Source organism: Oratosquilla oratoria, chromosome 14, assembly GCF_046742065.1.
Source record: "Oratosquilla oratoria isolate Oo_2021 chromosome 14, ASM4674206v1, whole genome shotgun sequence".
Lineage (NCBI taxonomy): Eukaryota > Metazoa > Arthropoda > Malacostraca > Stomatopoda > Squillidae > Oratosquilla > Oratosquilla oratoria.
Window position 1 is genome coordinate 44,244,187 of NC_134790.1, and position 14,416 is coordinate 44,258,602.

The 14,416-nt window shown below is 43.3% G+C and overlaps 1 protein-coding gene across 1 annotated transcript; it reads right to left on the reverse strand.

Moving 5' to 3' along the window:
- Nucleotides 1-7,173: 7,173 nt before the first annotated feature.
- LOC143032862 (nuclear RNA export factor 1-like) lies at nucleotides 7,174-9,178 on the reverse strand. The gene is made up of 2 exons (XM_076198050.1): nucleotides 7,512-9,178; nucleotides 7,174-7,427 (listed from the first exon to the last, which is right to left on the reverse strand). Exons 1-2 carry the CDS (start codon nucleotides 9,172-9,174, stop codon nucleotides 7,180-7,182), a joined length of 1,911 nt encoding a protein of 636 aa, XP_076054165.1. The 5' UTR covers nucleotides 9,175-9,178; the 3' UTR covers nucleotides 7,174-7,179.
- Between the last annotated feature and the right edge of the window lie 5,238 nt (nucleotides 9,179-14,416).

Sequence of the window (14,416 nt, forward strand, 5' to 3'; positions counted from 1 at the left end):
GTGGAGTAGAGGAGGAGGAGGATGTGTAGGAGAAGGAGTGGAGGAGGAAGAGGAGGAAAGGATGAGGAACAGGTGGGGGGTGATAAAGAGGGAACTAGGGAAAAGAAGCCCCTACCCTCCAACTCGGCTAACTATAACTTCACATGATCGAATGATGACGCCATTGTACCCATTCAACTCCGATGACAAGATTCTTGTAATTTGGTCAAATAAAACAAAAAATCATAAAACACCAAAATGTTTGATCAAACACCAGAAAAAATATGACGTCAGTCCTCGCTTCACAAAGCGAGGACTGGCGTCATATTTTTCTGGTGTTTGATCAAACATTTTGGTGTTTTATGATTTTTTGTTTTATTTGACCAAATGACAAGCATCTTGTCATCGGAGTTTAATGGGTTAAAAGTAAGCTCTCTCAGTGCCCCTTGAGACGACACATAGAGTATACAATGACTAATTCAAAGTAAGTCACTGATACTTGGTGTGAAATGCAACTAATGGATAAAATGGACAAGAAGTGGTTGTCCATTACAGAAGAATTTCAGGAAGAGGGGAGAAATACATTTCTTAATAAATCAGGTAAGTAATTTGATTTTCGTAATTTTTGGTACGTTTCGTGTTGATCCGGTACTTTTCAGTAGCCTGACTTGATACTATTAGTAAAACTAGATCATCAACCTTGATAATAATACGACACATAGCATTTAGACTCCATTTGCATAAATTTGTTGTCTTCTGCACCATCCCCATCACCTTCATACACAAGAAGTCATGTCCGATTTGTATCTATGATATCTAATTTTGACGAACCGATAATGTATCTAATCAATGACCCACGCCAGAAACGAAATCAACATATTCCCCTGTTGGGAGCTCATGTACCACAAAAACCTTATCACGTCTACAAGCACGTTCATTTTCTTCCACTAAGATTCCCATCATCTATTGCATTCCCTCAAACTACATCTTCTCATTTCAGTTTACCTCTCACTAAACGTTTTCCGTGTTTCTGCCTTTTCCTACTACCAATTAGGCCCTATTCACACAAGGGGTTTGAATCACGGCGGTACCGCATATTCAAGGAGAAACTGCGCGGTTGTTTGTGAACACCTCCATTGACTTACACTGTAATTGTATCGCTAATGTGAACAAGGCCTAAAGATGGTGGCACATTAGGTTAGCTGATTCGTTTGAGAAGGAACGACTTGGGCTACAATATTCTAGATTTGCATAAGAATATCTCATCAATATGTCTAACATTCGTATTCTAGGTTTAACTTCTCTTAGTTTGTCATTCAGCTTTTCTCTGTAATATGACGCAAGAGTAATTTGACATTTGGAAATTTGAAAAACAAAAGATCGTCACCGAAGTCGTTTCTACTTAAACGATGTAGCAAAAGCAAGTAGCATGCTAGCGAGAAATACTTAGTGTGCCGCCAGTTTAAGTCTCCGACCTCTTTCCCCTCTTTCGTTGGCAAAACTATCGACGCAAGGCCCAGTCTCCTCCTCCTCCTCCTCCTCCTCCTCCTCCTCTTTGCCTCCCGATTCCCGATAAATAAATAAAGAACGTCTGTAAACAAGATCATTGGCAATAACTCCTTTCATTTTCCTTACATTTAATTAACAACTATTTTTCCCCTCGTACAAAAGCCGCGCCAGTAGGTTATTTGACACACTTGGTTCTAACCCCCCCGGCACCTTTGCGACGTTCATGCTTCAAAAGCGGCCAGTTTAATATCACAACCCAATTGTCTATATGAGTATTATAATTCATTTGAATTCATTATTGGAAATGCAAATCTATTTGTATTCAGTGTTTCACACGCGTGAAGTGAAACACACACACACACACACACACACACACACACACACACACACACACACACACACACACACACACACACACACACACACACACACACACACACACACACACACACACACACACACACACGACTCGGTGGCGCGGTTGGTAGAGTCTCAGACTGTCAGCACGGGGGTGACGGCGGTACCTGGTTCAAATCCTGCCCAGGGCTGAAATTATTTCAGTATCGCTGCGCTTCGAGTCGTTACTCCAACTCTCGTGAGCGGGGAGTTGGGTGTGTGTGTGCGTGTAAGGTCATAACATTACCCATAGATCGGTCATACGAGTTCTGAGCTCTCCTCCGGGAGGGAAATAGCTGTCGATCACGAGTCCAACACGTGATCCAAAAGACCAGAGTGAATACACACACACACACACACACACACACACACACACACACACACACACACACACACACACACACACACACACACACACACACACACACACACACACACACACACACACACACACACATGAGATCTCTTCCGGGAGGGAAATAGCTGTCGATCACGAGTCCAACACGTGATCCAAGACCATGGTGAATCACACACACAAGCAAACAGACAAACAATATCATGCCCAAAAGTTTAAACACATACAGATGTTTTCTCTTTTACTAAAATTCATTTCCAACCTTCTGTCGTACAACATTTTCTCATTTCACTTTACCTCTCATTAAAAAAGGAAAAAAACCCGGTGTTTCTGTCTTTCTCTACTAATAATTCTCTGACCCACTTCTCCGCTTCGTTGGCACAACCTGATCAACGCCGGCCCCCTCTCTCTGACCTTGTCTGCCTCCTGTGCCGCGACAAATGAATAACTCCTGAAACGCGCTCAATGGTAATGCCCGCTTTTACAACCACGTAGCCTTTTAGATCCCTACAGAATACTCTTCCCCCGGCCACAAAAACCGATGATCTGAAAACGGGTGGTCTGACTTGGTTGATCCCATTCCCATTCCTGACATCCCTTCCTCCTCCCCTTCCTCATCACCTACTCTTCCCTTCACCCCTTCTCCTTCTCCCCCTCCCACTTTCTTCCTACTCCCTCCTCACCTTCAATCTCTCCACCCCCTCCTTCCACTCACCCCCTCCACATTTCTCCTCAACCCTCACACTCTCTCTCTATTTCTCTCTCTCTCTCTCTCTCTCTCTCTCTCTCTCTCTCTCTCTCTCTCTCTCTCTCTCTCTCTCTCACACACACACAACACACACACACACACACACACACACACACACACACACACACACACACACACACACACACACACACACACACACACACACACACACACACACACACACACACACACACACACTGTCTTGGACAAGTTGTTATGGGTGTGTATGCTTGTATGCGCGCACGCGCGCGCGTGTGTGTCTCAGGTCATAGCATTACCTATAGATCAAGCCATATAAGGTATGAAGTTCTCTTACGGGAGGGCAATAGCCGTCGATTGCTAATTCAGTACGTGGTTCGAAACCATAGTTAATCACATTTACACTCATACACACATAAGCACATACATACATGTGCACACACATATACGCACATACATACTCGCGGTTACACACACACACACACACACACACACACACACACACACACACACACACACACACACACACACACACACACACACACACACACACACACACACACACACACACACACACACACACACACACACACACACACACACACACACACACACACACACACACACGCACACACACACACACACACACACACACACACACACACACACACACACACACACACACACACACACACACACACACACACACACACACACACACACACACACACACACACACACACACACACACACACATGTAGATTTGTAGTTGGTGATCTACATTTATTGGTTTAGTGAGATAAATTCGGTGAGGTTGTGTTCGCTTTAATGTTTCAGTCTTCTCTGTTTTATAAATAAAAGCAACCTCCGAGGAAGATTCGAGAGGTTACCACATTCTAATTCACACAGATACAAGAAGGTTATTGCCATAATCATACATAATTTTCTTATATCTATTATTTACAATGCATGGACTGAATCTGGACTTTCAGTATCCATGCATGGGGTATATTTACATCAGAATTTACAAAGGATAGAGACAAACAAATCATATGTGACAAGAAATAAAAGGTTGACGCAAGTTGATCTGGAAAGGTTGGCAATGACGAAAGGAGAAGTATCTATTGTCCTCGCAAATTTTGGGCGTCACCAGAAACGCCTGGCTCCACTGGTCACTGTTCAGATCCAGAGACAATGGCGCGGTCCCTTGAGAGGAAAATCCTCGCACAATGCAGAATCCCATATGTGTCCATACTCGCGTGTGGACGCTAGACATCTAAAGCCGGGTCCACACTTGTTGCATTTCCACGTATCGTATCATCTATGCGTACCACCTAGTAATACGATACGGTACAAAAGGGTATTGTACCCACTTGTTGAGTATCCGCCTGCTGTATACGGATACGCAACAAGTGGGTACAATACCCTGTTGCGCCGTATTGTAACACTAGGTGGTACGCAAAGATGATACGATACGTGGAAATGCAACAAGTGTGGACCCGGACTAAAGGGTTGACTCTTCCTTTCAATCATCTTGAAACACACACACACACACACACACACACACACACACACACACACACACACACACACACACACACACACACACACACACACACACACACACACACACGCACGCACACACACACACACACACACACACACACACACACACACACACACACACACACACACACACACACACACACACACACACACACACACACACACACAAACAAAAGTACATGTAGGGAGTGATCATGGGGTGATAAGGGACGCTCGACCTAAGGTTGCACTGGAAGTCCAATGGTTCCAGGTTCGCTGGTCTGCTTAGATTCCACGTGACTTGGTCACTAAGATGCATTGATCAAATTGAAGGCTGTAATCCACAAGCCTGGGTGCTTAGAATGCTTGCTGACCGAAATAAGGTCTTAGAATAAAGTAGATAAATAAGAATAAGTTAATAAATAAGAACTATGAGCATGAGGTGCCAAAGAATTTTTCCTGAGCTCAATAGAATTGAATGGTGGTAGCCAGTAAGTTAAAATGTGCAACGGAAAAGTTAATCAGTTTGTGTTTGATCAGTGTTCATTCCATCTAATACTTTATAGCAAGCAAGATAAAATAGAGTAACACATTTTTTTCTTTTTAATATTTAGTCCGTAAAATTTTGATCGTGTTGTTGATTTTAATTCACAAAAAAATGTCACATGGTTGTAACAGATCTACGAATTCTTTATACTTGTTTATTATTTCAACCTAACCCTTTGCCATCTGTTGTTCGTAACTTGTACTTATATAGCTCCTTTGACATGCAGGACAAAAATTCAAAACGGTCAATGTTAATAGGGTTAGGTTGGGAGGAGGAAGTGGCTTTAGGATTATCAACAGAAATTCCCTCTAGAAGTCTTGTAGTCGTCAAAATGTCCAGTTTCACTTTGGAATAAACGTACCCACGATATACTGTATATTACGTCCACTATACATGATATCAGGGAAACACTGTAGCTACAGTATATTGTACCCAAAATATACCAGCGTTGTATTGTACCGAAAGAGTACTGTCCTAACGGTACCACATATCACCCACGTCACAATATATAGTACTCAGAATATACTGTACCTACAACGAACTATGCCCACAGTGCACTGTAGGCTACTGATATTCTGTACACAAGAGACACTACTCTTTAGATATACTGTCACAATGATGGAGTGTGTCCACATTGCACTGTACTCACGACCTGTAATCAAAGTATAATGTACCCACAATACTCTGTATGTACAAGATGTACCCAGGATAAAACGTACACAAAATACGCTATACCTATGACACACTATACTGATAATACACTATATCCACAATACGGTACAGCGTCCCCTATACAATGTCTGCAAACACTCCTGTTTTCTTGATCTACAAGTTGACTTTTTATCCAGCCTAATCTAATTTTTTTTATAACCATGTTGTCCTATTGGACGAAACTATACCAAAGTTTTAACGAGGGTTCTACCATCACCAAAACGCTTCTGACTAGAACAATAGAAGTTAATTATTACATGTAAGTGAGCGGTTGTGCTAATCGGCACTTTTGATGGAACTAGGAATCCTTGGGAGGAGAAAACACGACCAGAAAAGTAATTTATTTATTTACGGGAACCGCCATTCAGATAGATAGAATTGTTTGCTTCCAGACCCAAATACATAAATGAACACACACACACACACACACACACACACACACACACACACACACACACACACACACACACACACACACACACACACACACACACACACACACACACACACACACACACACACACACACACACACACACACACACACACACACACACACACACACACACACACACACACACACACACACACACACACACACACACGTACGTATGTCTCGATGGCGCGGTTGGTAGAGTCCCTGACAGACACTACGGCGGTCCGGGTTCGAATCCTGCCCAGGGCTGAAATAATTTCATTATCGCTGCGCTTCAATTCGTAATCTCAACTCTCGTGGGCGGGGAGTTGGGTGTGTGTGTGCGTGTAAGGTCACAGCATTACCTATAGATCGGTCATACGAACTCTGAGCTCTCTTCCGGGAGGGAAATAGCTGTCGATCACGAGTCCAGCACGTGATTCAATGATCAAGGTGAATACACACACACACACACACACACACACACACACACACACACACACACACACACACACACACACACACACACACACACACACACACACACACACACACACGTACGTCTCGATGGCGCCGTTGGTAGAGTCCCTGACTGACACTATGGCGGTCCGGGTTCGAATCCTGCCCATGGCTGAAATAATTTCATTATCGCTGCGCTTCAATTCGTAATCTCAACTCTCGTGGGCGGGGAGTTGGGTGTGTGTTTGCGTGTAAGGTCACAGCATTAACTATAGATCGGTCATACGAACTCTGAGCTCTCTTCCGGAGGGAAATAGCTGTCGATCACGAGTCCAGCACGTGATCCAAAGATCAAGGTGAATACACACACACACACAGTAACAAAATAGAAAACGGAGTAGTTGTATATTTTTTTAAGGACGTACCGTATTTGTAGCAAAGAGTTTCTAGAATCTAAAGTAATAACAAAAATGAAGTGCACATGTGCCAGGAAATATGGTCATTTTAGACTGGCACAAAGCACGTTGGCTCATTATATCAGTTTGCTGGATGTTTGAAGTATTCTGCTGGGACTTGACCTTTCTTGTGCAAGTCTAGGAATAACTGTCCAGCCTTTTCATAGTCCCATTGGTTTTCTTGAAGGCACATTCGTGAATACTGGAAACGCATCCCAGAGACTTGTGAAAAGTGTTTGATCATTTGTACTTGGATTGGTTCTAAAGCTGCCAAAGCAGTTTCTTCTGACGTGGCAGGTGCAAGAGGTGATGTTATTTGTACTGGTACAACTGGCACTGGTGGTGGTGAAGACACCTGTGCCTGAACTGCTGGTGCTGTGACTGGAGTAGGTTGTGATGATGCCGATGTATTACTCTTAAAAGACTTTACTTGTGACGCAGTAGCATATGTGACAAAGAGTTCTTCATTTAATATGCAATAACCTTCTCCTTGCTTCACAATTATGAGAGAGCGTGTAAAGGACCGCACCTGCTGCAGCTTTCCCCCATCTTGGCAGAAAAGACCACTAAGAACTACATGCATCAACTGTGGAGCTACCCATGGAATGTCGATAACAAAGGAGCCTGGGTCATGTACTGTTCCTGGTAGCCTTGACAAGGTATCAATAATGTTCTTGTTACCCTTTATTAAAGTCCTCTGTCGCTGCTCAGGACTAGTCACTTTCTTCAAATTACGGTTCTCTTGCACATACCTTGTAGCTAACCTTGCACCTGCTTTACTTTCTGACAATGCAGTTGAGAGTGAGAACACAGCATCATCTGTATAAGCTGCCAGTAAAGGTGTTCTACTGGCTGTGTCAAATATCTGGTAATATTGTTGAATGAATTCTATAGCAACACCCTTTGCAAGCTGATCACAGAAATAGGCTGGTTGTGAAGGTGGTAGCTTTGGAGGATCCTCATCTACTTCAAAGCCAATTGTCTTTGGTAGTTCGTGGCCATCCAAATACTGAAGTTTGGGGAAGTACTTCCTGACAGCACTAATGTAGGTATCTGGATCATTGTACTTGTTGCAGACCTCATTGCCCTCTAGCACAAGTTCAGTGAGATGCAATCCAGTGAGATGCTTGAGGGACTCAACATGATGTAGTCTGTTGTACTCTAGGCTTAAACGCTTTAAACTATGGCAGTTGGTAAGAAGAGGTTTGAGTTCTTCTAGTTGTTGGACTTTGTTATGGCTGAAATCAATATGACGCACTTCAGGAATGTGCGATATGATAATTTCAAGAATGGTGGTCATATTGTGTGCCCGGTATAATGGACAGAATATCTCCTCCTTTGTAAGCTCAGGATCCTTGTGGAAATTGTTGAGATTCAATGTAGCCATCTGAGGACTATAGCGGTTGCTCATCACCAACTTAATTTTTTCAAGCTGCAGTGGCGTGAGCTTTGTAATGGGTGGGACTGATTGTTTGGTATGAAAGACAAGCCTTTGGCCATTGGGCATTGCAATACGACGAGAGACTTCAGTAATAGCCCGAGCTGCTCGGCCATTGTCTTCTAAATAGAATACAAAGTCACTTCGCTCAAGATCCATAGAGATTGGTATGAAAGGTTCCTCCACCAAGTTTCTAATAGCTCGAAGTATTTCTTCTTTGGGGTACTGGGCTCCATTCCTTACAATTATCTTGTGCCATCCAAGGTCTGTTATAGCTTTGGGTGGATGTGTTGGGCGCTTTGAGCCCCGTCCTCTGCCTCTTGACCTCTCATACACTTCTTGAAGTCTGTTTGGATAGTCCCTTCCATCATTATTTGAAACTCGCCCACGTCCTCTTTGTGATGACCCACCTCTTCCACCACGTCGGCCCTCTTGTCCATGGTATCTGTCATCATCATATCGATTGTGACCACCTCTTTGTTTTCCCCAGTAGTTATCTCGTCTCCAGTTTCTGCCTCCATTTCCTCCTCCACTTCCAACATTTGTGTCCCTTTCATCACGTTCAAAATAATGTCTACTGTTATCGTTGCGAACATTTTTGTAAACATTCGGATATCTTGAACCACCTCCCATTGGCATTGCTTTGTCAGGAACCACCAAACGTAACATTATGTTCCGCTTGTGTTTCTTCACTGTAGATTAGTAAAGTTAACCCAGATAGCCTTAAGTAAGGGCCTGTAGGTCTGCTGCAGTTTGTTCTTCCTTTGTGTTCCTTTTGTGTGTGTTTTTCTCTCCCCTCCTCCTCTACTTCCTCCTCCTCCTTCCTCCTCCTCCTTCCTCCTCCTCCTCCTTCCTCCTCCTCCTTCCTCCTCGTCCTCCTCCTCTTCCTCCTCCTCCTTCCTCCTCGTCCTCCTCCTCTTCCTCCTCCTCCTCCTTCCTCCTCTTCCTCCTCCTCTTCCTCCTCCTCTTCCTCCTCCTCTTCCTCCTCCTCCTTCCTCCTCGTCCTCCTCCTCTTCCTCCTCCTCTTCCTCCTCCTCCTTCCTCCTCGTCCTCCTCCTCTTCCTCCTCCTCTTCCTCCTTATTCCCCCATTCCCTATTTTCATCCACCTTCTCCCTCACCTCTCCCTCTTTTCCACCTCCTCCCCATCATTATCCATCCCAAACGCTTTATCTTCCTCTTCTCCTTCTTCTTCTTCTTCTTCTTCTTCTTCTTCTTCTTCTTCTTCTTCTTCTTCTTCGATCTACCTTCTTCTTCAATCTTTCTCTCTTTCTTCATATTCTTCTCCTTTTTCTTCTTCTATCACCCACTTCTTTCTTTTTCTTCCTCTTCCTCCTCTTCTTCTTTCCCTTCTTGTTCCTCTTCTTTCTTCTTCTTTTCTTCCTCTTCTTTTCTTTTTCTCCTTCATATATGTTCCTCTTCTTCTTCTCCTTCATATATGTTCCTCTTCTTCTTCTCCTTTCTTCTTCTTCTTCCTCTTCTTCTTCTTCTTTTTCTTCTACTTCAATCTTTCTTTCTTCTTATTCTTCTCCTTCTTTTTTCCTCTTCTGTCTTCCTCTTCTTTTTTCTTTCTCTTCTTCTTCTTTCCCTTCTTCTTGTTCCTCTTCTTCTTTCTTCTTCTTCTTCTTCTTCTTCTTCTTCTTCTTCTTCTTCCTCTTATTGTTCTTCTTCATATATCTTCCTTTTCTTCTTATTTTTTCTTCTTCTTCCTCTTCTTCTCCTTCTTCATATATCTTCCTCTTCATCTTCTTCTTCTTCTTCTTCTTCTTCTTCTTCTTCTTCTTCTTCTTCTTCTTCTTCTTCTTCTTCTTCTTCTTCTTCTTCTTCCTCTTATTGTTCTTCTTCATATATCTTCCTTTTCTTCTTATTTTTTCTTCTTCTTCCTCTTCTTCTCCTTCTTCATATATCTTCCTCTTCATCTTCTTCTTCTTCTTCCTCTTCTTCTTCTTCTTCTTCATATATCTTCCTCTTCTTCTTCTTCTTCTTCTTCTTCTTCTTCTTCTTCTTCTTCTTCTTCTTCTTCTTTTTTCCTCTTTTTCTTCTTCCTCTTCTTATTCTTCTCCTTCTCCTTCTCCTTCTTCTTCATCTATCTTCCTCTTCTTTCTTCTTCTTTCTTCTTCTTCTTCATCTTCTTCCTCTTCGTTTGTCCTTCCCCATCTTTCCCCACCTAATGGCAGGCTTCCCTAAGTGCCACCACAGCCACCTACCCCCCCCCCCTATCCTTTCTCTTCGACCTTCCTCCTCCTCTCCTCCCCTCCTTTCCTCCCCTCGTCTCTCTTCTCTTCTCCTCTCTTCTTCTCATTCCTTTTCTCACTTCTCTCTCCTCCTCTCTACTCTTCTCCCCTGTCCTCCTCTTTCCTCTCCCTTTTAACCCTCTCTTCCCCTTCTCCCCCACGATCTTGGACCACGTGTTGGACTCGTGATCGACAACTATTTCCCTCCCGGAAGAGAGCTCAGAGCTCATATATGATCGATCTATGGGTCTGTGACCTTACACGAACACACACACACACACCCAACTCCCCGCCCACGAGAGTTGGAGTAACACCCCGCAGCTCAACGATACTGAAAATATTCCAGCCCTGGGCGAGATTCGAACCCGAACCGCCGTAGTGGCAGCCGAGAACTCTACCACTGTGTGTGTGTGTGTGTGTGTGTGTGTGTGTGTGTGTGTGTAGGTATTAGGCAGGAGCTTATGTTTATGTTTACATAATCCCCCTCTACCCCCTACTCCCCCCATCCCTCCGTCATCCCCTCTTATCCTCCCTCCCACCGTCGTTAAAGACTTTTTTTTTTTTTTATCCCTTTCACCAGCTGTGGTCGCTTGGTCAGGTGGCACTCACTATAGGCCTAAGCCGGCTTTGGTGCCAAGAAAGGGGGTGGGGAGAGGGGGGAGACCATTTTGTGGCGGACAAACCCCCCACATGTGCTTCTACGCGGTATTTCGGCTTATAGCATCGCAGCCTCAGAAATGAGATGAACCAAGAATTGATAGACTGTGTAGAAGTAGCTGGCCTTCGGCCTTATATTAAGTGTATGTAGGTTAAGCCTATAGTACGCCTGTATTACATGCATTTGTATCCTCTTGAAAGCACAACCTAAGCCCTGCCGAGCCATGTGTCGGTCAGGTTGGGCCGGTTGCTACTTTTGCGTACGCCTAAGGCCTATATAAGGGGGCCTGGTTGGTGTCAGGGCCCAGTTCATTTCCTGTACTTGTCGCCAGCAGTACCCGTCCCGAGGGTCGCGGTCACTCTTGCGGTTTGGGGCAGGGCTGTGTGCCCCGCCCGCCGACCCAGCCTCGGTTGACTCTCGCTCTAACCAGAATAAAGCAACCAAACTCACCGGAGTCTCCTTCACTCTTTCGGCACCTAAGCACAAGTAACTTTCGCGTAATGTTACAATTTTCCTCCCTCCCCTTTTCTTCTTATTCTTCTCCTTTTTCTTCTTCTGTCATCCTCCTCTTTCTTTTTCTTCCTCTTCCACAAACTCTCTCTCCCCCCTCCCCTCTTCCCCCCTCCCCCTTCCCCACCTCCCTCTCCCTTTCCCCCCACACCCTGTGTTGAATAGAATTGGCTGACGGCAACAGCCAGGACAAAATATGTGGAGTTCGTCGTCTTGCCGAAGGGGGATGGGAACTGTGACGCCCCTGCGGATCAGAGTTACGCTGAGTTATTTTTCGATCTCAAGAGTCGGGTCTTCATTGTTCGAAGAAGAATGGCAAGGGTTAACTTTTGCTCTTCCTCCTCCTCCTCCTCCTCCTACTTCTCCTCCTCCATCTCCTCGTCCAAATCCTCCTCCTCCTCCTCCTCCTTTAACTAACCGGTGAAGAGATGGGGTGAGGATTTGAGTTCGCATACAGGACGAGACTTGTATAGTAACTTACTAGAAAGTGGCTTCCACCAAGGCGTAAACAGCCCTACCCGAGGAGATAATATCCTTGACCTAATATTCTCTACAACAGAAAATCTTGTAAACGACATAAATGTCGGCCCATTATTCAGTACTAGCGATCATCGTACCATCACATTCAAAATTAAAATGGAAGCCAGTTTATCTAAGACCAGCAAAGAAAAAGTACCCGACTTTCGTAGAGCTAATTTCAATAGACTCCAATCTTTACTAGAAAACTTAGACTAGAGTACAACTTCGAACGAGATTGATATTGATAAAGCGTGGCAAAACTTCACCACGGACCTAAACAATGCTGTAAATCTCTGTGTTCCCTATCGTGAGAGACGTCCGGCAACAAATAAACCAAAGTGGTGGAATAGGGAAATTAGTAACAACCTCTCTCGTAAAAAGAGTGCGTACAAAAAGTATTTATCAACTAAAAGCCAAGACGATAAACTAACAATAGAAAAATTCGCCGAGAAACCAAAACACTGATAAAACGTAGTAAGAAAGATCTTGAAGAGTATATTGCAGAGGCAAGCAAGTCGAACCCTAAAGAATTCTATAGTTATGCGAATACGAAGAAAACGCTTACCTGCGGCATTGGACCATTAAATTACGATGAAGGAAAACATACAAATGATGAAAATGAGATGGCCTCAATCCTTAATAATTTTTTTGCATCCGTCTTCACAGACGAATATTGCTTAGTGTATCAGCCACCAGAACATAAAATGTCCCAAAACGTTTTAAATCAACTCATAATTACAGAAAGGGATGTCGTACAAGTGATTGATAAGCTCAAAATAAATAAAGCCCCGGGACCTGACAAAATTTCACCTAGAATTCTGCGAGGAGTCAAAAATCAAATCAGTAAACCCTTGTGCATCCTCTTCAACAAATCATTAGCACTCGCTAAAGTCCCATCAGATTGGAAATGTGCTAACGTAACACCAATATTCAAGAAAGGGGACAAATCACAACAAGGCAACTACAGACCGATTAGCCTGACTTCGATTGTGTGCAAACTGCTAGACAATTATCCGTGACAGTGTAGTAAAATTTTTAGAAGAAAATAAGATTATGAAAGATTCGCAACATGTCTTCCGTAGCAAACGCTCATGTCTAACTAATCTACTTGACTTCTTTCATGACGTCTTTAACAAATACGAGGAATGTAGATCTGTTGATATAATCTATCTAGATTTTCAGAAGGCATTCGATAAAGTCCCCCACAAACTATTGCTCGACAAATTAAAAATGCACAGTATTTCTGGCAATATCCACAACTGGATTAAAGATTGGCTCTCAGAGTAAAAACAGAGGGTTGTAATTAACGGAGCATCATCTAGCTGGCTCGACGTTATAAGTGGCGTACTGCAAGGACCAGTCTTGGGACCCGTCTTGTTCTTAATATATATAAATGATCTAGATGACAGTCTCCTCTGCAAAGTATCAAAATTTGCTGATGACACAAAAATTGCCGGTAAAGTAACAACCACCAAAGAGAAAGAAACTCTACAATCCGATCTAGATAATTTATCAAAATGGGCTAGCAAGTGGCAAATGAAATTTAACGTTAACAAATGTAAAGTCATGCACATTGGAGGGAATAATGATCACATCCAATACCAAATGAATGGCGAAATATTGGATTCATTAACTAAAGAAAAAGATCTAGGAGTTTTAATATCAAATGACTTGAAGCCAAGTCAACATTGCTCAGAAGTTGTTAAAACAGCAAACAAATAGGTTGGCTTCATCGAAAGAGTCTTCGAAAATAAATCAGAAAAAAATATTGCTAAACCTCTATAATTCCTTGGTCCGTCCCCATCTCGAATACTGTGTACAATTTTGGTCCCCATACTACCAGAAAGATATTAACAAACTAGAAAGAATACAACGGAGAGTGACCAAAATGATACCAAGGCTGAGAAATCTGCCGTATGAAGAAAGACTAAAAAATCTAAACTTATTCTCCCTCTCAAAAAG